Here is a 25,765-nt window from a genome sequence, read left to right on the forward strand (position 1 = left end):
CAGATGACATTGTGAGGTTGCCAAGGTAACCCACTAGGATACAGTCCCAGCATCTTTGGGTTTGGGGCTGGGTAGGCAAGGTCAGTTAGAGGTGAGACCCAGCTGCCCAGGGTCTCTCCCATGGCTGGCCAGTCCATGGCAGTCAAGTGGAAAATACAGGCAGCTCTCTACAGAACACAAGTGAATCCAACATTTGGCTCCTCATTAAATATTCCAGGTGAAGGAGAATTGGAACACTCTGGATAATTGCTGAATGCAGGTTAAGAAGAGCCTTAAAAGATCTGGATGCTGTTGGCTCATCCATTCATTCCACACATATTTACTGAACACCTACTATGTGCCAGTAGGAACTATCAGAATATCAAGAAGATCAGGAGTTCTAGAAAACCCTAAAAAAATGCAGATCCAAGCAGGGAAAAAAGTCATTTAAGACATTTGCCCACGATTATTAGTACTCAGGAAAATATTGAGTGGAAGAAAATGGAAACAATCAGAATAGCATATTAACCTCAAGGACTGGTGTCTTATAAAGAAACAAAACAGCACAAAAAACACAATGGTGTGCAAAAGTTTTATAGAATGAAAATGATTTGCTTAAAAGAAATCAACCACACTGCAACTAGGTTATGCTGCACTCCCCCACCCCCACCCCCACCCTCCTTTTTTCTTTATCTTCTTTTAAATGCCTACCGGTTAATACCTATATCAATTTTATTTTCTTTCTCTGGCCTAGGAACCAGCAAAGGATCAGAAAGATTTCGGATGGACCTTAACTTGCAGCAATTCAAGACCTCGGGCAGATAGATAGCATGAAGGCCCCTCCCTTTGGCTTAATAAATGGGTGTTCACAACCTCTGGTGATGCCCCTGAACATATATCCCCACTCTCTACTGTTTGAACTTGGACTTGGGTGGTCACCTGTCTTACTTTCTTTCATGTGGCAAGCTCAAGTGTAGGGGAGAAAATGGGAGACATTGGGGATAGTGGTGGTGAGTGTGACACCAGGAAAAGGTGGAGTGGAAAGGGAAAGGGGAAAAAAATAAAAACAAAACAGTGTTGTGGGGGAGGGGAGCAAAACAGAACTAGGAAGGCTATGGAAAGAGAAAACAAGGAAGAAAATCTCTGAGAAGATGTGGTAACAGGAAGAGTCCCTGAAAACAAAATAGTGCTTCCTTACCTGCAGGAAGAATGTGATTAGTACCAGAAGGACCTGATCGAAACACTGCTGGGCTCCTAAAGCAGCCCTCCACCCTGTGGGCTCCAGTGCTTCACTTTGCCCACACAGGGCCTTCTTTGCCCAATGAGAAAATGGAGATAATTAATTAGATTATTGCACCCTTCTTGTTCTAGTCCCTTATATAATGATAATAGCTAAGTTATAGAGTGGTTCCTAAACACTTTACATATAATAACCCATGAAGAAGTGTTATGTGACAAATAGGCCCAGAGCAGTTAAGTCACTTACCCCGAGTCACACAGCCAATAAGTACCAAAGCCAGGAATCCAACCCTGACCATTTGACTTTAGGGTTCCCCCTCTTAACCCCTACACTGTAATTCTGCTTGGTTTAGTTTTAGGAAGAAAATATTTTCTAATGGCTCCTTGCCTCATATCTTCACTTTACGAATGCAGCCTGGTTTACTGGTGCTTCATTCATTCTTTATATAATTTTCTCCTTGGGTGCCTCAAGTTGCCACGCAAGGTTATTCTCCAGATCTTCTCAAACCTCTGGACATCTTAAGTAGGTAGACCAGGGGACGGCAAGGGAGACAGTGGCATTACCGTTCCCTGAAGCACTAGCTCGCAAGAGATAATTTCAGCATCACCTGAGATGTCTGCGGATGCTCCCACCTGTGGAATGGGATCCAGAAATGGTCCTCTCTCAAGTCTGCCCCAACCCCACCCCCAGCCATCAGCACCTTAATGGCAGTCGCCCTTTCAGCATCCCGGCTCAAATCTTGAGGGATCCTAGTCTCCCAGGCGCTCTCCTGACAGCCCACAACCTTGATTAGGAGGCGCTGGGAGGGAGGATCGGTGTGCCCCTGACCCCTAGGTTCTGAGGCTGCCAGGGTCGCTTGCAGCTCGGCCGCGTGGAGGTGACCGTGCGGAACTCCGAGGGGGCGCAGGGAGAGCTGGGCGGGCCCACGGCTCCAGCGGCTGCTGTCAGGGGCCGCGAGGCTTTCCCTGAAGATGCAGCGCAGCATATTTTGCACATGAGTTAAGAGGAAGAGGAAGTGTAGCCGGCGGACGCGCGGCGGCGGCGGCGGGGGCGCGTCGGGGCTGGAGCCGGAGCGCGCCGGGCGCTGGGCGCAGCGAGCGAGAGCGCGGCGGCCGCGGGCTCCGGGGAGGGACCGACGCACCGATCAACGGAGGGACAGACATAGGAGCACGCGGCGCCGCCGCCCCCGCCTCCACCCACCGGCGCCCTTGTCCTCCCCGCCTCCTCTGTATGGCACAAACTTTCCTCCCGGGACGGAACACGCTGTCTCAGGGAGCCCGCGCCCGCGCCTTCTCCTCCGCCGGTCCCATACGGTAGGTGGGGGCGCGACAGGGCTTGGGGTGTCGACCGGCACAGACCCCTCCGTTTGGCCCTGTGGACCGGGTCCCTGGCGGGTAGTGGGAACCCCGCGTGGCGCCTCCCTGCAGGTTGCTCTGTGCCGGGGCTCCGGAGCTGCCAGAGCAGCCCCCGTTGGCCCGCATGGGATGGGGACCTGGGCTGATCCATGGGACGCCTGGATCTTGGGCCAACTTTTTTTGGGGGGGAGGGCGGATGTGGGGGAGTCATTCCTGGAGCGATGTAGGGAGAGGCACTCCGGAGCAGCCTGTTGGGGGTCGTGGGCTCTGCAGGCTCAGAAGCGCCTAGGAAGGACGCGGAGGTGGGGGAGCTTCGAGGCTACAGGTGGGTCCAGGACACACTGCCGCTGGGGTCCTCGGAAAAGAACAGGCGGGAGCTGGTCGCGGAGTGCAGGTTTCAGGGGTGCGCGCGGCTGGGGTGGGGCAGGGTGGAGGCGGTGCCTGACTGCCCCTCTGCGTGTGCCCTAGGAGGTGGGTTTGCTCTGGGGACAGAGGTGCTGGACCTGTAAGAGCAGACACGCCGCGCGCTTCGAGGAAGCGCCGGAACCACTAGAAGCACAGGGACGCGGGGTGCGGAGAGTCCCCAGCACTGAAAACGGGCATCTCCTCTTCTGTAAGAGATTTTCTTCCCTTGTCTTAACCCACTTCTCTAGACTCAAGGGACGTCAGGATGGATATGGGTCTGGACGAGGAGGAGGTGGTTGTGTATTTCAGGAAGCCCCGTTGTCAGGCACGCGCACCCCAGTCCTAGGCCAGGGCTAGTGCCCTTCACCTCCGGTGTCGCTGCCTTTGGCAGCAAGAACCGCGTGGAGGCCAAGGTTGTAGACCCAGGCGCGCTCCCTACTGTCTCTCTGTGCCTCTGCGCTTGCCCTCAGCTGCCCTGTGTGGTTGTGGGTGATCCCTTGGGACGCTGGGTGGTGTCAGTGAGTTTCTTTGGGGGCTTAAAACAAACAAGAAGTACTTTTTAAAAAAAAGTCTTACTCAACCTCTGTCAGTGGCCACCCCAGTTTCCAGCAACTCATGTGCTGAAACCCTTGTAGTCGGTACAGCTGTTTCAGGAGCTGGCGCTCAATTAGACTGGGCATCTTCCAACCCCTGCCGTCGTGTGTCATCTCAGGATAAGTAAGGCCTTGCCAGGAAGGAAGCCGGGTGTAATGTGAGCGACCTCTGGGCCTGTGGGTAGGGCCACTCTGCTCCCCCCTCACCCCTGCTGCCGGGATTCCTAATTTGTACCTCTGAACAGCTGAATCCCAACGAAGTTCCAGTGACCCCAGATGTCACCAAACCCCACAGAGGGGTTACAAAGCAAGCTGTTTGGGGCTCTTTGGTGCGTGTGCGCTAACCTCAGTGAAATCACTGTAACCTCAGGCTGAGCTCTGCATCCTCTTTTGCCTTCAGTGGGGTTTCGGGCCGGCCTGAGTAATTCAAAGCCCCAGGGCTGGCACGTCATCCTCTGGCTGCATTTGTATGTCAAGTCACTGGCTTGGTTTTTCTTTGTTTGCTTTTTGGCTGTATGGACTTGGGGCAAATGGAAGTGGAGTGTTGTGCAGTTAGCTAGTAGATTTGGTACAGGAATTGAAAGATAATAAATTGGGAATACAAGTCAGTGAGTTCTCTTTCTCCCTCTTGAGCAGGAATTTTTGGCTTACATTCAAATAATTGCTTTGTCTGTAGGGAAACAAGCAGAAAATCTTTGGCATGAGTGATGTGAGTTCCTGTAAAGCTACTTGTGTTCTTCCAGTCTTCTCTTTTAGCAGAATTGTGGTCCCATGGCTTGGTGGGGCATCGGTGCTTTGCCAGATTTCTAACTTGGTGGACTAAGGAGAGTAGACTGTGACTCTATCCCCATCCCATTTTTTAAGATATAGAAAAGTTGCAAGAGCAGTGACCACCTCTATATACATGCCTAGAGTCTAATTCACATTTTGCCATCTTTGCTTAACTACACATCCATCCAGCCATCCCTCTATCCATCCATAAGTCCAGCGGATTGTTTTATGCATTTTAAAGTAAATTACAGATGTTGGTACAGGCATTCCTAAACATTTTAGTACACATTTTATTATTTAGACTTCAATATGTGTTCATGGTTTCCTTAAGATAAAATTTATATACATGTAATGAAATGTGCAAATCTGGAGAGTACCATTTGCATAATGTTTTGACAGATGCATGCACCTGTGTAACCCTAGTCCTTATCAAGACAGAGAATATTACTGTCACCCCAGTAAGTGCCTTCATCCTCATTCTCAGTGATTCTCTGCCCTCACCCTCTCGGTGGCAACTGCTGCCGTATCTCATCATAGGTGAGTTTCACTTGTTCTTGAACTTCCTGTAAATGGAATTCTACAGTATTGTGTAAAGCTCACCATGTTTTTGAGATTCATCCATGTTGTATCCATGATTTGGTCTTTTTTTATTGCTGACTTATGTTCTGGAGCATGTCTCCTCCACAGTTTGTTTGTATGTTCTGTTAATAGACACATGGATTATTCTAGTTTCTTTCTTTCTTCTAGTTTATTTCTTTCTTTCTTTGGCTATTGTGAACAAAGCTGCTGTGAACATTTGTGTACAGGTCTCCTTAGGGACATGTGTTCTCATTTCTCATGGGTAAACACCTAGTAGCAAATTGCTGAGTCAGAAAGGAGGTATATGGAAACCTGATAAGAAACTGCCAGACCTTTTTCCAACATGGTTATACCATTTTATACTCTCACCAGCAAAGAATATGAGTATGAGATTCCAGATACTTCAACCCTGTCTTTCCTATCTTAAAGCCAAGAGCTTGGTTTGACTAGTGTTCTTCTGGGACCAGAGGGAACCTGAGGCAGTGGGGAACATGTTTTTATAGGTGGAGGGGCCATAGGAAGTCCTGACTCTGCCTGTAAATGGGTTTAAGCTTAAATCATTGCAGACGATCAGATGAATATTTTATTTTTAGAGATTTTCAGAGAAGGGAATTCCATAGGGGAATGTACCCTTGGTTGTGAAAGAAGATTGATTGAGTGCTTTCTATAAAAAGAAAAATAACCCCAAGCCCTACAGAATTTTACTAAGCTTCTGCCTAGAGACTCCCAGGGGATTTCTGGTCTGTTAGTATGGTTGATATTAACTTGGTGGAGATTCCCCTTGGATTTCACCGGCTTGGACAGCCAGCTATTAAAAGGGGTTGTGTTTGTTTTGAGGGGCAGGTCAGATTTGGCTTTGTGAAGACTCAGAGAATGACTCTCTTGTGAAAGTGATCTGGCCTCTCAGTGAGAAATGTGGCCTGTCAACACCCCCTTATTGTCCTGACTGAGAAAATGGGCCTGTGCCCCTCAGGTCCCCTAATAACTTAGTCCCTCTCTGTGGTGCCAGCAGCCAAAGCTTGCCCTTGGCTGGTCTAGGAAACAGGAAGTGAACCTTTCCATCTGAGTGGGACTCCAGGATGAATTTTTTTGCATCTCATCAAGGTGTCCCAGTGCTGACCACGCTTTGCAGGAGTCAGGTGGCAGACAGCTCAGAGTCTTGAGACATTGCACTGTGTTTGGAGACTGTTCCCTCCTCCTTAAAAGCCTAGCGCAGTGCCTGCCAGAGGGTAGGGGCACAGTAAACATGGGCTGAGTGATTTTGTGACTCGTGATACCCATCTGGGTGATGGCCTCTCTGCAGGTTGACGGTGGGTGTCAAGATTGTCAGGGCCCCAAGATGTATTTTACCAGAGGGCACTTTACCATGGCTTGGAAAACACGTTCAAAGGGTTTGGACCTAGGAAGATTTCGCTCAGTGTAAACTTTCATTGTATTAGCACTGTTCTCTTTATTACCTATTTTAATATTGTTAATAAAATACTAATAATTACAGCTGCCAGTTGCTGAGTGCTTACCCTTTGCCAGGCACTGTTGTACACTTTGCACGCATTATCTGAATTTGATCCTCATGAGAGGCGAGTACTTACAGTATCTTCACTTCAGCCCTGAGGAAACTGAAGACTGCGAGGTTAACTTTCCCTAAGTTCACGTTTTCATTTTTCTAAGACCTTAAGGGAAGAGACTGTGACATTCTGGTTTTTTGAAGGCAAAATCTGTCTACAATCACGGATTTCCAAATACACAGAGGCATAGTATAACAGAAATGTAAACTAGATAATCACAACAGAGTTACAGGAAATGATACACAGCAATCATTTTCTTTAGTTTGTTGTTGTTGTTTGTTTTCATTTTGTCTTAAGCTTACTGAGTTTGGCACAGCCAGGGGCTTATACTAATTTTGATGATAATTTAAAATATTATTGGTTGATTAGGATTACAATTTTATCGAAGGAACAGAAAGATGTTGCCAGCTGAACTGTTCCATACAGTAGCCACTAGTTACATGTGGCTATTTACATTTAAATGTAATGAATTAAAATAAAAGAAAATGTAAAATTCAGTTCTTCAGTCTCAGTCACCACATTTCAGGTGGCCCAGAGCCACATGTGGTTAGTGGCTACTGAATTGGTTAGCGCAGACAGTGTTCTCATCATTGCTGAAAGTTCTGTTTGATAGTACTGCTCTGTAGTAAGTGTTTCCTTTTTACCCTTCGGTTTAAGAATTGGTAACACACTTGGCTAGGGTTTATGCTATTTTTCACTGACAAAGGGATACGTTTAGCCAGATGTTGCTTTTATGTTTACCTTTTAAAGGTGTGTATGTGCATGCGTGCATGTGATCTTTCCTCCCATTCACATTCAGGTTTTGACATACATTTGAGTCTCCCTTTTCTCCTGGGCCCCTAAGGAGCTTTCATTATTAGCATTGCATATTTTATCAAGACACTTTCTCATAAAAGATTGGTACAGCAGGCAAGCGATAGCCACTACTTGAACCCGGCTAATTCCTTGCTCTCCAAATAAGAATTCCGTTCAGCTTTTAAATATGCAATTGTGTGACTTACTCCCTACCTGGGCTGAATTCAGGAGGAAAAATCACTCTCAGTGGGCCAGAACCAAAGAGCTGGAAAATCAGGTCACATTCTGCAGCGATGGCTACCTGCCAGGACTGAGATGGAGGAGACACCATTTGGGGTACTTGAAAGCTTCATTTGGGGTTTTCCTGGATTTGACCTGCCTCCGGGGTGCAGGGAGTGATGGAGAAGGCTGGCAGCTTTGGTGTCCCAGTTACATGGGACAGTGGAGGACTGGTCCTGGGGCTGTCGCCTCTGCTGTGGTGTCCGGTACTCCAGAACCAGCCTCACAGAAGACAGGAAGGCACTCCTCAGGTGTCCGCAAGCAGCCAGTCCAGCCGGAAGCGGGAAATCAACATAAGCTATGCTTGGCTCCGTTGTTTGATGCCGACAAACTCTTATGCTACTTTAAGATCCCACACTGGAGGTTTCCACACTTCTTCAGCCAGGAAGCCAGATGCACCTCACTGACAGCTTTCTCTGGCGTTTACACCTGAAATGTCCCATCTTGTTGTTCCATAGGGAGACCTCCTTGAGGGTTAGAATTTATTCTTTATGGGGGCCTATCAGCTTTCATTTGTGTGCATGTGTGTGTATATGTATGTGTGTATGTGTGTGTGTATGTGTGTGTATGTGTGTGTATGTGTATGCATGTGCATATGTGTGTGTATGTGTGTGTATGTGTATGCATGTGCATATGTGTGTATGTGTATGTATGTGTATGTTTATGTGTATTGTGTGTGTATTTATGTGCATGTTTGTGGATGTGTGCATGTGTGTGTGTATGTGTATGTATGTATATGTGTGTGTGTGTACATGTGTATGTGTATGTGTGTGTATGTGTATGTATGTGTGTATGTTCATGTGTATTGTGTGTGTATGTATGTGCGTGTTTGTGGATATGCACGTGTGTGTGTGTGTGTGTGTGTATGTACGTGTGTGTGTCTGTGTGTGTGTGTGTTTTGAAACTCCCTACTTTGCCTTTTACCCTTTGTCCTGAGGAATCCTTCAACTTTTATGGAATAGCGCTCAAGTTCCTCAGATTTGGGGGAACTGTTGTAATAGATTTTACTTAGAAAGTTGGGTAGGAAGAGATTTGGTTAATCATAGACTCTGGTTAATGGAACCTGATCATATCATGTATTAGCAAATTTTGGAAATATAAAGCACAAGAAATCAGATTGTTTGTTTAAACACTTCTTTAATTTAGAGAGGCCTTTTGGGCTTTTCCAGTGTCTTATGATACCCTTTTCAGTGTGCCCTTTCCCGTGTGGTATAATCATGACTATTGGCCAGAATAGGTCAAAAGGCATCTTCATAATGGGCAACAAGTAATCCTAGTGGAGTACTAAAATGGTTAATATCTACACTGCTCTTTCCATGTGTCTGAGCTCTTCTGAGCCCTGTTAAATATTAACTCACCGTACCTTATTTAGTCCTCACCCTAGAAGTAGATGTTGCAGTTGTCCCCATTTTACAGACGAGAAAACTGAGGTTAAATGGCTTCCTTGAGGTCACACAGGTAAGAAATAAGGGCACAAGATTTGCACCTAGTCAGTCCGGTTCCAGAGCCTGTATGACCAACCCCTGTGCTGTACTGTTAAGAAAGTGAATTTGAGAGCCATACAGGGAATATTCCAAATGCCCTTTACCATCCTGTACCAGATAAGTGTCTTTCCTATTCCCGAAAGATGCTGCTAAGTAGGTATTTATTGTGCATCTGTTACGGGCAGGGCGTTGGAATAGCTGCTGTTGGGGATGAAGAAGACCTGCTTGCTGCCTTCCAGAAATTTACTGTCATGTGGGGAGATGAGGCATTACCAAGAGCTGTGGAGCTCTCCTCTGGACTCAGAATGGTACATCCAGTGGCCCACTGCACACCTCTGCTTAGATGGAGTTAACATGGCTAACTCCTGGCTTCCTCTACCCATCTCAGAAGATGGCCACTCCAGCCTTGCAGGTGCTGGTGACCAACCCTAGAGGTGTCTTGGATGCCCTCTTTTGCTCATCCCCTTTTTCTAAATCATCAATCCCGTTTTCTACCTTCAAAACATATACAGAATTTGACCACTGCTCGCCCGTCTACTTACTGTCATCTGGGCTCTCTGCTCTCATGGTCTGTCATGGCTGGAGTAATTGATGTCTTCCCTCAGCTCGAAACCTTCCAGAGGCTTCCACCTCAGTCAGGGTAAAGCTGAAGTGCTCACGGCCCGGCCAGACCTGCGTTCTGTCTCCCAAGCCCTGTCTGACTTCACCCTGAGGTCCGGTCAACCTCCCCGGGGGCGCCACACCCCAGCTTGTTTGCACCTGCCACTGCCTTGCCTAGCCCACCCTCCCCCTTATCCCATGGCTCGCTCTGTGGCCTTCTTCGTGATTTTGCTTAAACCACACACCTTCTGGGTGTGGCCTTTCTCGATCCCTGTATTTAAAACATCGTACCTCCTCCTGTGATTGCTACCCCTCCCTTGCATTATTTTTGTTCTAGTTGGCATACTTTAAAAATGGAATTTTATGTATTATTTTTATGTGTTTGTCTATTGCCTGTTTCTCGGCTTCTGAAGGTAAGGTCCATGAGGGGAGGCTTGTTCTTTTACTGTGTGAATCCCTTTCGTTTTACTTTGGTATCACTAGCATTTAGAACAGGACCTTGCATATAGTAAGTGCTCATTACTTATTTATTGGATGAATCAATGGCCTAAAGTGGCAATCCTCTTAGAGCTCAGCCTTGAAGGAGTGTGACGGTTAATTTTATGTCAGTTTTTCCTAGGCTATGTGCCTAGTTTTTGGCCAAACACCAGGGTAGGTTTTGCTGTGAGTTATTTTTTAGGCATGATGAATTGTGCAATCAGAAGACTTGGAGTAAAGCAGATTACCCTCCATCATGTGGGTGAACCTCATCCATTCAGTTGAGAGCCTTAAGAAAAAATACTGAGATCCACGAGAAGGAATTCTGACTCCAGACCACCTTTGGATTCAAGATTGCAGCACCAACTATTCTCTGGGTTTCCAGTCTTCTGGCCTTCCCTGAAGATTTTAAACTTGTCGGCCCCCCAATTTTATGAGCTAATTCCTTATAATAAATACCTCTATTTGTCTCTCTGTATCTGGGTGTACACACACGCGCACACATACACACACACACACACGTATCTGACTAGTTCTGTTTCTCTGGAGAACTGTGATTAATACAGAGGATGAGAGGTACAGGAAAGCAATGTCAGGTGGAAGTTCACTGGAGGAAAATGGTGGTGCCTGGAGAGTTCTGAGGGTGTACAAAAGATTGCAGTAGCTTAGCCTGACTTGACTCTAGGGTCAACTGTGAAGGGAAACAATGGGAGGTAAGACTGGAAAGGAGGGAGGGTTGAGTGAGATTGAGGCTGAGGACTCCGAGCTGCACAGCGGATGTGATTATGCTGTTTGAGCCACTTATGTGCTGTGAAATGATTAAGGTGGGAAAAGCTGGAGATAGGAATTAGATGGATGAGGGGGAGCCAGATTCCAGGAAAGCATTGGTTGCTGTTGAGATGGCAGATTGGTTTGGAGAATAAAGTGGGGGGATGGATAGCATCCACCAGCTCTTGGTGGGCCAATGTCAGGGTGAGGATGGTGGCGGGAGCAGGCTGATACTGGGGCTTTGGGCCTGGATGTTAGGAGGGCAGTGGTATTACCCAGAGATGAGAAATGCAGGAGGAAGAGCAGGCTTGTTGGGCAAGGTGCTGCATTCTGTGGGGCATATTCTTCCAGAAGTGCTGAGAAAGTCTCAGGTGAAGAGAGAAAGTTCCAGGTGGAAATGTTGAAACAGTTCTTGTGGATGTCTGCCTGGAGCTGGAGAGAAGACAGACAGGCTGGGAAGGAGGCTGGGGAGCTCTTGCCTGGAGCAGGTTAAGTTAGGGCGAGAGAGGGAGTGTGAGTGCTAAGGGAGAGACAATAGCATGTAAGTAACTTTTTTGAACATACATAATACTATATATTGGTGGTTCCCAAATTCTGGGCTAAGATACCCCAAGGCACTGCAGCAAATGCACAGGGTGGCCAAGGGATATTTCACATTTTCGAGGGAAATGCAGCAATACTTAACATCTGTCAGATACCACGCTAAGTACTAGCTTGAGGCACTTCGCAATATCGACATCTGACGGTACCACATTACTCTTGATGATGTCATATCTTTACAAGCTACATTTTGGGTAGTTGCTAAGAAAATCGGTGTGTAAGTGGGAATCAGGGTGGTGTTGTTCAGTGTGGTTCCAAGTTTTGAGAAGTTGCGCAGTGTCCAACAGATGCCCACATCCCATTAGTGAGTAATTGTGGTTAGTTAAGAATGAAAGAAAAAATATTTCTTCTTTCAGTTTATGTGTGCTATTTTTTTTGAAAGGCTACTGTTGTTAGGCTGTGAATAAGTATTAAGTTGTTTGGACCTAACTACTTAATAAAAGAAACTACTGGATACTTTTTTTAATCTAGGGCATGCCATTAAAAAATGTGCAGAGGAACTAAGGGCACTACAAACTGAGAAATCCTCAGAATCTCTGCCATATGTTGTTCTGGGTGTTATATGTTATATATAGATTGTAAAAGAGTACACACAGGGATAGAAAGATAGGGAGAAAGGGAATGGCATGAGGACTGTGTCAAGAAGTCTATTTATCCAAAAATAAAATATCTGAAGCAAATAAGGTAAAAATGTAAGCACTTGTTAAATCCAGGTGGTGGATCCATAGACATCTCATTTTCTGTACTTTTCCATGTGTTTGAAGTGGTTTATAATTAAAATAGTTTTGGAAAAGTGAGGCAAGAGGATGGAGGAGGACAGAAATGTAGGAGGTGCCTGTGCTTGCCTGGGAGGATGGCAGAGGAGACTGGGAAGGGGTGTTTGAGGTAGAAAGAGATTCAGGAGATTGAGGGATGTGGAACTAAGCAGATCAGTGTGGCTGAGCTCTGAACTGTGGTTCTCAGTGCTGGATGTGAGGCTGTAGGAGACATCCTGGGCCCTGTTGATTCCTGGCTATTAGGAGATTGAAGAGTGTTAGGAGTGGGAAAAGACTGGGTTTGCTCCTAGAGCATTGATGCTCAACCCTGGCTGCATGTTAGCATCACTTGGGGTTTTTCAAAATACTGGTGCTCTGGCCCCACCCCTAAATGCCTGAGCATCAGGGCTTTTCACAGCTCTCCAGATGATTCCAAAGTGCAGTCAAGATTAAGAGCCACGGCCACAGCCCAGCGTTTCTCAAACTGTACTGTGAGTCAAACTTTAAGGAATCACTTATTGCTCAAATACAGATTCTGATTCAGCAGGTCTGGGATGGGGCCTGGGATTCTGCATTTTTAACAAGATCCCGGATGCTACTGCTGGTCTGAGGTCCACAGATTGAGTAGCAGGTTCAGAGAGGGAGCTATTTTTAGCGAAGGGTGGCTGGAGAGCAGCGGAGCAGAGATGGACTCAGGTTCAGACCCCTCCTGAGATGGACTGAGATGGTGGTAGGTTGTGGGGGTTGGAGGAGTGGGGGGTAAGCAAGTGTTTTCTTCTTATAATGCAAACACCACTCTTATTAGGTATCTTTTATTGTGTCACAAATTACGCCAAAACTTGGCAGCTGAAGAGTCAGCTCTCAACCACTCCACAATGCCGCTTCTCATATAGGAGCAAGACTCTTAACGTGAACAGCCTGGATTAATTATCTGTTGATGGGTGGTAAATTGCCCTAAAACCTAGAGGCTTAAAACAACAAACATGCTATCTTGCATCGTTTCTCTGAGTCGGGGATCCAGAAGTGGCTTAACTGAGTGCTTCTGACTTAGAATCTCTCATGAGGTTGCAGTGAGGATGTCAGCTGGGCCAAAGGCTGTAGGATCTACTTCCACATGGGTGTTGAGTTAGTGCTGACTGTTGGCAGGAGGCCTCATTGCCCTGCAGTGGAACTTCATCCTGCTGATAGAGTGTCCTCACAACGTGGCAGCTGGCTGCCCCCAGAACGAGAGATCTGGGAGAGCGAGGTAGAACCCACAATGTTTCCTACAGCCTAGTCTGGGAAATCACACTCATTTCCACCGTATTCTTCTGGTTACGCCGGTCAGCCCTATTCACTGTGGGAGGGGTCCACACAAGGGTGTGAATACCGGGAGGATCACTGAGGACCGTCCTGGAGGCTGGCTGTGATATCCATAGTCTTTTCTTTTCTTTTCTTTTTTTTTTTTTTGAGACAAAGTCTCACTCTGTTGCCCAGGCTGGGCAGTAGTGTGCAGTGGCACAATCATGCAGTGGTGAGATCATGGCTCACTGCAGCCTCGACCTCCTAGGTTCAAGCAATGTTCCCTCTTCAGCCTCCTGAGTAGCTGGGACCACAGGCACATGCCACCATGTCTGGCTAATTTCTTCTTAAAATTGTTTTGTAGAGACAGAGTCTTGCCATGTTGCCCAGGCTAGTCTTGAACTCCCGGGCTCAAGTGATTGACCTGCCTCAGCCTCCCAAAGTGCCCCTGATTGTTTTCAACCATGAAAATAATGCATGCTCAACAAAGAAAACTTGCAAATGTAGCCCATAGTGTCATGACCCCGAAAAAAGTTCTGCTAACAGGTGGTTTATGAACTGCCAGTTTTTCAAAAATAAGGATTTTATAAACAAATACACAAGCACTTTTAAAAAGCGGTACCATACATTAATACGGTTTGATATAGATTGTTCTTTACCCTTGACATTGGATCAGGAACACTTTCAACCGGTACATGTTAGAGTTTCTTAGACTCTGTTGCAGGACAGCAAAAACACCATCTGAATACTCTACTGAATTTTTAAGTTTAATTTATATTTCTGGATCTAGAGAGATGTCGTTATCATGTAAAGACTTCTTAATTTGGATGATCAGTTCTTACTTTGGATGACTGAATGAAGTAATAAACATGCTTGTGTCTTCAAATACAGAATTTGAGTGTAGAAATAAAAAATGGGGTTGCCAGCTGATCCAACATCATTGCATATAATTGCCCCATCTCTGGTTGCTTGTCACTAGCTGTTGGCATTTGTTAAAATTAGCTTTACAGGCTGCCTTAGATTAGCAGCAAGTGTGGCAAATGAGGGCTTACTCTTAATGAAACTAATTTGTATTTGAAAATATAACTACATTTATTGCCCCCATTATTTAAATGTGTGCATGCTAGTTGATAGTAAAAATGAACTTTTAAACTAAGGCTTTTCTACATTGTAGCCGAAAAATAATCTTTTAAGAAGGTGATCCTTTTGAAGTGGTTTTCCAGTGTTTTTATGGACATCGTGGGAAGCATTTCAGAAACAAATTAGGATACTTTTAAAATAATAATTTAAACGTTTTATTTTTATTTTTATTTTTATTTTTTTGGATATAACACAAAAGTGTGGTTTATTTCTTTTTTTTTTATTTTTTTTTATTATTATACTTTAAGTTCTAGGGTACATGTGCATAACATGCAGGTTTGTTACATATGTATACTTGTGCCATGTTGGTGTGCTGCACCCATCAACTCGTCAGCACCCATCAACTCGTCATTTACATCAGGTATAACTCCCAATGCAATCCCTCCCCCCTCCCCCGCCCCATGATAGGCCCTGGTGTGTGATGTTCCCCTTCCCGAGTCCAAGTGTTCTCATTGTTCAGTTCCCACCTATGAGTGAGAACATGCGGTGTTTGGTTTTCTGTTCTTGCCATACTTTGCTGAGAATGATGGTTTCCAGCTGCATCCATGTCCCTACAAAGGACACAAACTCATCCTTTTTTGTGGCTGCATAGTATTCCATGGTGTATATGTGCCACATTTTCTTAATCCAGTCTGTCACTGATGGACATTTGGGTTGATTCCAAGTCTTTGCTATTGTGAATAGTGCCGCAATAAACATACGTGTGCATGTGTCTTTATAGAACATTTAAAATGACACAGGACATTGTGCCCCATTGCTGGTCAGCTTCTTCTGGAGCCAAGTATTTGGCGATGTGCTGTGTTTGTGTGTGCGTGCGTGTGTGTGTTTTGTAACAGATAAGTCTTGCTCTGTCACTCAGGCTGCAGTGAGGTGGCGCGATCACAGTTCACTGCAGCCTCGCAATCCTGGGTTCAAAAGACCCTCTTACCTCAGCCTCCCAAGTTGCTGGGACAACAGGTGCACACCACCACACCCATCTCTGTGTTTTATATAACAGTGATTTGTTCAGAATGCTCCCGCATTCTGTCCAGACTTCTGGAACAGTCAGCTACACTGCACCATGGGTATCTCGTCATCGTCTCTGTGATCTCCCTGAAGGCAGGGCCTGGCCTTCCCAGTTTTAGTGTTTCCTAACCAAGTGCCTGACTCAAAGCAGACCTTAATAAATGTGAGTTGAATGAATGGATGGATGAATGAATTTGGAACATAAGCTCCCTCCCTCATGGAACTAATAGCTCCTGTAAGAAGCTGGTCCACCGTGTACCAAAGAGACATCCCACTTAAGGTTTGATTCAGCCCAAATTTTTTCCAGAACAACACCGTTCAAGGGATCTTTGCTTCCAGATCATTTGCAATGTCTGCCATCCTCTTCTTGCAGTTCGGGTCTCAGAACCTTCTTCTGATTTCTTTTTTTTTTTTTTTTTTTTTTTTTTTTGAGACGGAGTCTCGCTCTGCCACCCAGGCTGGAGTGCGGTGGCCTGATCTCCGCTCACTGCAAGCTCCGCCTCCCGGGTTCACGCCATTCTCCTGCCTCAGCCTCCCGAGTAGCTGGGACTACAGGCGCCCACCACCTCGCCCGGCTAGTTTTTTGTACTTTTTGGTAGAGACAGGGTTTCACCATGTTAGCCAGGAAGGTCTCGATCTCCTGACCTTGTGATCCGCCCGCCTCGGCCTCCCAAAGTGCTGGGATTACAGGCTTGAGCCACCGCGCCCGGCCCTTCTGATTTCTTTATTTTCCTCTTTAGAAAGCATCTAGTTCCTAATTACCCTTACCAATTTCTGCTGGGGAACTGTATGTGTGTTTTGATTATTTCCCCACTGTTTCACCATAGGAATGGGGAAAGGCCTCCTCCGTTTCCTCTACCTTTGAAGACTTCTAGGAAAGTTTTTCTTGGTACCTTAATGCTCGGGAGACCCATACACATAGTTTCAGGGATGTCTGCTGAGAAGACAAAAATATAAAAAGAGAAACGAATGCCTGAACAACTGTCAATCAAAGCTGATCCAACAATGAACTCACACATAAAATAGGTAATCTGATCGACATTGGGTGTCAATATGAGGTGAGCATAGGAATTTGGAAGGGTGGAGCTGTGGGAGCAGGATGGAGCATACATGAAGTACTAGGGGAGTCTCACTAGACACAGGTGACTTTTAGCATGTGTTTTTTACAAAAACAAGCAACAACCAGAGAAAAAGTCAGTGAATAGCACCGTTGGGCATGATTCCACCTGGTGAACTGATGCCCCAGTTGAGCAGGGGCTAGCTGACCTTTGAGAGGTCTCACTTTCCATACACCTGTCATGGGGGCAGTATGTGGACATCCTCCACGTTTAAAGGGAAGCATTTTTTCGTTAACAGGGCCCCTGCACCTACCGTATAACCCAACAACCCCAGTCTCAGGTATTTCCCCTAGAGAAGTGAAAACTTATGTCCATTTAAAAACCTCTATGCAAATGTTTATAGCCACTTTATTCATAATCAGCCAGTGCCAGAAACAACCCAGATGCCCTTCAAAGGGTGAATGGCTGAAACAGGGGCCCTAAAAGCAGGCCAACTTCAGCAGGTGCCAAGGAAGTGGCAGGCCATGGTCATTTTGAGCAGACTTGGTGTATAAGTTGCTTATGGTATAAATGAACCACTCCAAAACTTAGAGGCTTAAAACAACAACAGTAGCTTCTTTTGCTCAGGAATCTGCAGCTTTGGCAGGCCTTGGCGAAACAGCTTGTCTTTGCTTAACATGGCATCAGCAGCTTGACTGAGGCAGAAGATCTACTTCCAACATGGCTTGCTGGCAAGATGGCCAGCAAGTTGGTCCTGGCTGTTGGTTCCTCTCCACATGGGCCCCTCTTTGGGGCTACTTGAGCTTCCTCATGGCATGGTGGCTGGATTCCAAGAGCAGGCACCACAAGACTCAGCAAGCAAATGTTCTCAAGTTTCTTAAGGCTGGGTCCAGAAACTGGAACTGTGTTAAATTCCATCAGATTCTATTGGTCAAGCCGTCGTGGAGCCCAGACTCAGGGTAATTGACATAGACCTCACCTCTCAATAGGCTCAATAGGAGGAATGTCAGTGGATTTTGGAGCCATCCTACTTACCATTTACCTTCTACCTTACTAGAGACTTTGACCCATGTGAGAGATGTCCTTCCACCGAGACACTCCCTGAGTGTCTGTGTGAGGGAATGTGCAGCACATCCGTGTCTTCTGTCTGCATCTGGCAGTACTATTCCTTAGACCCTTTCCTCTGCCTTCCCTCCCACTGCCCTCAAAAGCAACATACCCATCTTTTGCCTCCATCCTCTTGCAGGATTCTAATGTGATCATGGTTTGGGAATGTCACATGGTAAACAGTGTAGCCTAGAAAACTCTGCAATAGTGTGCAAGTCACTGTTACAGCTTATTTTTCCTACTTTTTGTAAGCTAGATTTTTCTGACTTGTTTTGAGCATACTATAGACATTTTTGGAATGATGTAAAAGTCTTTCCTATTTTGACAGGGGTGGGAGTTGGTGGAGAGAGACAAAATCCAGGGAGAAACAAAAGGAATGCGGGTGTGGTAGCAGGGAGCAGGGTAGCTGCCTCTACACAAGAGTAGGAGGAACTACTTCACACTAAGGTTTTGATGGCCAGCAACTACTTCCTGTGTCTGCCTTTCCAAAGAGGGCTGTGCTTTAGAAACAGTTGCTTAAACTAGGGTTGCACGCATTCCAGAGAAATCAATCTCTAAAATTTGAGATTCAAGCATTCAATGATATTACAGTTTTGGTGTTGGCTGGTATTTATTAAAATAAAAACTTGATACAAATTAAATGTAACAGAGTTTGAATGAGCAAAGAAAAATTCATAAATCGGGCAGCCTCAGAACGAGAACAGGTTCAGTGACCTGCCTGAAACACATCCTGGCAGTGTTTTGCGTACAGAAAAGAGAAGTGAGGTACAGAGACAGCTGGCTTGGCTTCGCTGCCTGTGATTGACTGCATCTCTGCTGCTGTGATTGGCTGAGACTCAGCTATTTGTTACAGAAGTATACATCCTAAGTTAGGCTTTCACTTAGTTTACCTACTAAACTAAGTTGCAGTTCCTTATGTAATGACTCAAGTGTGGAGGCATCCGCAAGCCAAATTTGGTTGAATTTAACATACTGTTTAGCTTTTCTGTGTCTGATCACATGGATAATTTGCCCAGAGCCCCTTTATGTCCTGTGATATCAAGCATAATGCCCTTTGAGATGAGCTGGGGCAGAAGCCTCAAGGTTGGGACAGTCTGATTGAAACTTTAAACTCAAAGTTGTGAATCACAAGAGTTTTCTAGTACTTCTTGGTACTCTCCTGATCCCCACCCCAACCCTTTCCAAATCTTTCTTCTCATCCTGGTAACCTTCTCCTTTCTACTATCAAGGAAATTGTCCTTTATCAAATAAATTAAATATAAATTAAAAATTATAGACAAAATAAAATCATACTAAAGTGGTAGTGGCTACCAGGAGCTTAGCTTGTTGTCCTTCCCATGGAGATATTTGTCATTTCAGAGGAGATACTTAGGAAAGGTAATTCTGATTCAAAGGAATGAACCTCTAATATGATAATTTACATAATAAGGTAGCAAAAGTGGGAGGATTTTTGAGGAACAGGTTCCTTCTTGGAGGTCTTCAAACACCCTGCCTTCCAGAGCAAGGCAGGTCTGCCTGAGTCTGAGGGGTGTGGGCATGAGTGCCTTCCCTTGCTTGCTAGCCTATTCACTGCTCACTCAGCCTTGCTCCCATCAAGGTCTCGAGCAGGGCTCAGTATGGAGAAACTCTGCCACCCTTTAGAACCTGCCGCCAGCCTGATAGAAGAGTCCTTTCTTCTCCTCAGGACTCTGTAGTGTATACACAAGTGGCTTTATTGGATAAGCTAGCATCAGATGAACATGCCTACTGTAAATGTTGCTTCAGTTTTTAATTAGAAGAATTGAGACCCAGTACGTAGATGATTTTGTGTTTTGCCTTTATTCCATCCTAACATTATTGTTGGAGATGTATCTGTGCATTTGTAAGGTCACAAATTTATTATTTTTTAACCTTTTAGTATAACTATGGGAAAGCACACCAAGCAGCACAGAGACTGCTCAGTAGCCCAGTAAATCATCACAAACTGAGCACACCGGTGTAACTGACACCCAGATCAAGAAACAGCAAAGCTGGTACGCTAGAACCCCCTCATCCTCTATGCAGTCCCTGTTCTCCCGAGGGTAACCGGCACCCCACCTTCTAACACTGGAGATGAGTGTTGCCTGTTTTGGAACTCTGTATAACAGGAGTAAGAAAGAATGTACTTTTTGTGTCTGGCTGCCCCCAACCCCACTCCTTTTTGATTTTTGAGATTCTTTGATGTAGTGTATAATCCTAGTTTCCATGTTTTCGTTGCTTTATAATATTTCATTGTGTGAGTATACCACAATGTATTTATCTCTTCCCCTGGAAGGTGTTTGGGCAGTTTCCAAGATGGGGCTGGTATGAGTAATGCTACTGTTAGCATTCCCATACATGTCTTTTGATGCCCATGTGTGCACATTTCTGTTGGTATATACCCAGGAGAAGAATTTCTGGGTCACACGATAGGCATGCATTCAGCTTTCCAACATATTGTCAGTTTTCCAAGGTGGTTGTACCACTTCACACGCTCACCGTCAGTGCAGGGGAATTTCATTTGCTTCTCATCCTTGCCAACACTTGGTATTATCAATTTTTTAAATGTCGAGCTATTCTGGTAGATGCCTGTTAAATCTCACTGTGGTCTTCCCTTCATTTCCCTGATGAGTCATGAAGTTGAGCTTCTTCTCATGTGTTCCTTGGCCATTTGCATATCCTCATGGGTGTTTGTTGGGGCATTCCACCTGTTTGCTGTTGGGTAGTGTAGCTTTTCCTTATCGATTTGTTAGGCGCTCTTTGATTCATGGTGGATGTGAGTCCTTTGTCGCATGAATGCATTAGTGTGCAGGAGCCAACACACACTGGCTTTTGAGAGCTGATTTTAGCATCTCTTCCCGACTCTGCCTTCCGTGGCATCATGTTTGGCAGCTTGAAATCTGCCGTGGTGGGTGTGTTTATACCATAGAAATAGGCAAAGTACAAATCGGGGTTTCCTCTCTTTCTTGGAGAGCTGGTTTACCAGTGCACCACTTGACAAGTGTATTGCAAATAGCTTATTTCAGTCTCTGGATTGCCTTTTCACTCTTTAATGTGCGTTTTGAGGAACAGAAGTTTTAAATCTTAATATAGCCTACATTATCAAAATTTTCTTTTGTAGTTAGAGCTTTTTGTGTCCTCTTTAAGAAATCTTTGCCTCCACCCCCATATTTATTTATATGGCTAGCTAATCATAATCAATTTTGCTTAACTTCCCCCCTACTGAAGCAGCACTGCTACGTACAGTTATGAAGATTGTTCCCAAGGGGGGATGCAGGGGCTTAGATCCAGACCTTGCTGTGCTCAGTAAGACATGGCTGGGACAGGGTTGCATTCCTTAGAGGAGGGGGCACCTTTTTCGAATTCTCACAAAGGCACCATATGGGCTAGTGGTGGGCCCAGATCTCTGACACCCTAAATCCCACACTGCCTCTCCGGCCTGCCAAACTGCGCTGCCTGCCCTTTAACTTCAGATGGGGCAGCTTCCTGCCTCCATGCCTTTGCTCTTGCTGTGCCTCCATCTCCACGTCATCACATTTGGAGTCTGTCCAGCAAAGCCCATCTCAGATACCCAATCCAGGCCCCTGCCATTTTCCCATCTTGTTATAGCTTGAATGTCCTCCCTCTTGTAGTAGGCTAACCTCCTTGAGGGCAAAGACCACATTGTTTGAATCGCTGATAATGCTTTGCCCATAGTAGGCATGAGTAAATCTGCATGAATGAGTGACTTGGCGAGCCTTTGGGCTCTTTGCAGAGAGTAATAGTGCACATCTCAATGGGTTACCTCTTCCCAACACTTAGAAGCTTCCTTGTCCATTTCTTTTCTGCTTTGTCCCAGTGGATGCCAGCTGGCTTGCTTTTCAGCAGTTAAATATGCAGCCCTTTACATATCAGCTGTTTCATCTGCAGAACTACAGAGTATTTTACAAGTAATCAGTTCATGCAGATTGCACATAAATCATGTCTGCTCTGGCCCTTTGGATACTAATGTTCCCTTATTAAGGCATAAGTAAGCCTTCCTGTTCTCATCCATTCTTTCAGACTTTTTAAAATTACTGAAAAGTAGAGCCTAGTTGTCGCTACACCACCTCCTTCCATTCCACCCACCCGATGCCCTCGTTGCTTTTTTGAGGTTCAGTTTGTTTTTCTGGAGCTTGCCAAATTGCCTTAGGAAGCTGGGTACCTTGTAAATGAATTAAGCAAAAGGAAATTCTTATCTCTAAAAGGAAGTGGTCACTGTGTTTCTGTGTGTGATGTTCTTGGCTGGTTAATATTTTTGTGAAATATGTTCTGATGGCAGCAGTGGTACCCCAGAGAGGAGGGAAGCATCCGTTATGCTTTGTACACAAAAGCAAAATCTCTTCTGCTGAAGTTGGAGGAGTGGATGAAAAGCTATTTCATGAAAGTCATTCTGCCCAAACAAACAGAGAGCCTTCATTGTTTTTCATCCCATGGAAGATTGGAAGCTCAGCTCACCTTAATGTGCCCATTACTTTAACATTTCTTTATTTTCTTTTCAAACTGGAACTACAGATTTTTGCTCTAATACACGTGGATTTCTGCTTCCAATTGCTCTATCCCTGCTATTAGTGTTCAGTCAGTTTTCATTTTGGTCTAAAATGACTCTCTAAGAGCTTGGAAGCATACTATTATTTCCTGCAGTTTGGTCTAAAAATGAAGAAAAAGGGGACTTTCAGACAAGGCCCATAAAAATACCACCATCTACTTTTAGAGATGTTTTATGAATATAAATTTCCTGTCTAAATAATTACTGTTGAGGGTAGAAAGGACTTGGAGTTTCGAAATTGTAACAACAACTTATTCTGTCTTAGCAACCACAGGGAAGGTGACACGTCTCTTGTTTTTTATAGATGGGCTGACACTATAATGCACTGTATTGCTTTTTAGATCCCATTTTTTATTCATGGATACAGATTATAGTGGAACTGAGGCAGTGGGAGGTATTATTTTCCTCAGATGGGGAAAAAAAGGTAAAAAACAGGTATGCTTTTGGTGTCATTTTAAAAAATCTCAGGACGGCTGGTAATAGTATCTTAGCAGAAGGAGAAGCCAGCCTGGGTACTGAGCGCAGTCGTCTGTGTTCAGGTCCTATATTAAATTATACCCTCAGTTTCGTAAAGGCTGAGGTGTGTCATGTATTCTTCAGGAAAATTATGGCGTCTTTTATACTAGGGTGTTTAAAGACAAAATCTCAGGAAAAAATCACCTCCCCGCCTTTTTCCTTTGGCCAGCAGCTGCTGAAATGGGTTGCGGATTGAACAAGTTAGAGAAACGTGATGAAAAACGGCCTGGGAATATTTATTCAACTTTGAAGAGGCCTCAGGTGGAAACCAAGATAGATGTGTCCTATGAATACCGCTTCCTGGAGTTCACAACTCTGAGTGCCGGTGAGTACACGGGCTGTGCACAGACACGGGCAGGTGGGGTCTCCAGCAGGGGCCTACGGGGGATGAGGGTGCTGTTGGGAGAGCTGGATGGGGTAGGGGCTGTGAAGAAATGAAAAGGGCAGGCCTGTCTCAAGGGGGCAGCTTACAGAGATCCAGATTTTTATGTGAAATCTCTCACTTTTTAAAAAATAGTGGCTGAGCGCGGTGGCTCATGCCTATAATCCCAGCACTTTGGGAGGCCGAGGCGGGTGGATTACCTGAGGTCAGGAGTTCAAGACCAGCCTGACCAACATAGTGAAACCCCATCTCTACTAAAAATACAAACAATTAGCCAGGCGTGGTGGCGGGCGCCTGTAATCCCAGCTGTTCAGGTGGTTGAGGCAGGAGAATTGCTTGAACCCAGGAGGCGGAGGTTGCAGTGAGCCGAGATCGTGCCACTACATTCCAGCCTGGGAGACAGAGCGAGACTCTGTCTCAAAAAAAAAAAAAAAAAAAAAAAAAAAAAAAAAAAAGCAACTAATTACAATTTTAACAAATGGAAATCATGTGTGAGCCAAGCAATACATATGGATGGGCTGAATTTGGCCCATGAGCCAACCAGTTTGCAGACTGTTTCATAGCAAGCCTCGTGGAGAAGGAAGGATTGCCGTCTCTCCTCGTATGAAACTTCCTGTCCACCCAAATTCACCTGCCTGTTGTCTGCCATCTCGCAAGAGGACTCACCCCTCTGGGCTTGGCTTTGCCTTGGCTGAGCCAGAGGGAGTCGGGTCACCTACCATGCGAGTGTCCAAGGACTGAGGAAGCAGGGAATAGCCCATGAAGACTGGGAAGGGATGGTCAGCATCAGCATCAGAGCATTTGCTGAACACCTGCTGTGTGCAGAGTGTTGGGCCAGTGTTGAGGGGAAGTCGTGAGGCATGTCCTGGCATCTCGCAGTGTTCTGTCTGATGGGAGACAGAAGACTCATACAAATGAAAAAACAAAAAGAATTCCACAGGTTTTAATAGTGAGTTGGAAAACACTGAAGACATGTTTTTGGAAGAGGAAGAAAATGCTCTTCTTTTTGGGTCCCAGGAGTTTGAGAACAAAAACTGGGCACTATGTAACGAAGTCATCTGAACACATTATCTCCCTGGGCTTCTGGGTATACTTAAAGCTTCTATGATTGGAAAGGAGAATGAGTGGAAAAAGCCCTCAAGTTCATGGATTTGAGTCCTGGCTCTGCTTCAGAGTAACTGGGTAAATCACTGAGCTTCCCAGTCCTGTAGTGTCCTCATCCATAAAAGGAACACGGGTGTCCACTTCATGGGGCAGTTGTGAAGATTAGAAAGGTAGATATGTGTGAAGCTCGTAGCACAATGTCTGGCATGCAGTAGGGTCTGCAAGTGTTCTCTTCCTCCCCTCCTCCCCGACTACTCTCTGCTGTGGCTATCTCCGTACTGAGGCTCCAATTGCTTCTTGAGCTCTGAGAAAGGACAGCTGAGTGTCTCTGCAGGGACATGCTGTGCATCCCCTGCAACAAGTCACCACAACTGAAGCCAGCATCTTCCTTTTCAGATTGCTTCCTTCCAGTGCCCTTGATGAGTCAGTCATGCCACCACCATCCTCTTAAATGTGCAGATACCTATGACCATGGTTTCCCCCTGCATGTAGTTGCCATTCCTTCGCCCAAGCCTATTAAAACCATGTCTGTAAATGCCTCTAATATAGCTAATGTAACACACAATTATTTGGAGCATTTGGTCATGCATTTGGTCCTCCATTTATTTGTTCAGTGAATATTAAGTGCCTACAATGTGCTGGGCATTGTGGGAGGATTAGGGAAAAACAGAAGCATGTCTAGGAGAAAAGATTGGAAGGAAATATTTAAGTATTAGGATGCTGAGATGATGGGGGAATTCTTTTTTCTCCCTTTTGCAGTTGTGTTGTTTTTCATTGTGGGGTTATATGTCTTTAATTATGACGAAGAGTAGCTTTGCTCCAAGAACCTTCACAAACACATGAAGTTTCCATGCAGTGCTTTGTCCCCCCACTGCTTCGTAGCTGGTCTCTGAATGATTTCCCTGACCTCCTTATTTGTTTGTTTCCCTGAGCTTCAGCTGCAGCATCCACACTGCTTTTGTGCATTGTGCTGTCCTTGATGGAATTATCTTTTGTTTTCTGATTAGGAAATAAACATACACCCATTATAATGAGCTAGGACAACACTGGCGGATATCCCACATGGCCTCCCTGCTCCTGCCCTCGTCCTTCTACAAATCCTGCCAGTCCTCTGCTCAGAGCTCTCCTTTGGCTGTCACCACACCAAGAGTGGCGCAGCTCCCCTTGACCGCATTCTCCCACTGCTTGTCTTTGGTGTTCCGCTGCTTTTGCTTTGCTCTTTCGTGAACCTGCCAGTCCTCCTCCAGGCTTTTGCACTGCCTGTTCCTCTGCCTGGAAGTCCTCCCCCAGGATCCCCTTGTTCATCTTCAGAGAGAACGGGGTCCTTCTCTCTGAAACTTTCTTTGACCACCTCTTTAAAATT

The 25,765-nt window shown here is 45.5% G+C and overlaps 1 protein-coding gene across 10 annotated transcripts in view; it reads left to right on the forward strand.

Annotated features, from left to right (window-relative positions):
• The first annotated feature begins 2,276 nt into the window (after window positions 1–2,276).
• RFTN1 (raftlin, lipid raft linker 1) overlaps window positions 2,277–25,765 on the forward strand; it is a 203,084-nt gene continuing 179,595 nt past the window's right edge. For 2 of the 10 annotated variants that reach the window (XM_045387006.2, XM_074030926.1), the window contains exons 1-2: window positions 2,277–2,532; window positions 23,086–23,241. In XM_045387006.2, coding sequence (XP_045242941.2) covers window positions 23,097–23,241 — 145 coding nt within the window. In that variant the 5' untranslated portion in view covers window positions 2,277–2,532; window positions 23,086–23,096. Of the gene's footprint in view, window positions 2,900–3,053; window positions 3,188–23,085; window positions 23,242–25,765 lie in introns of those variants that run through there. The other 8 variants (XM_045387004.2, XM_074030925.1, XM_045387001.2 and 5 more) reach the window with 6 other exon arrangements.

Source organism: Macaca fascicularis, chromosome 2, assembly GCF_037993035.2.
Source record: "Macaca fascicularis isolate 582-1 chromosome 2, T2T-MFA8v1.1".
Taxonomy (NCBI): Eukaryota; Metazoa; Chordata; class Mammalia; order Primates; family Cercopithecidae; genus Macaca; species Macaca fascicularis.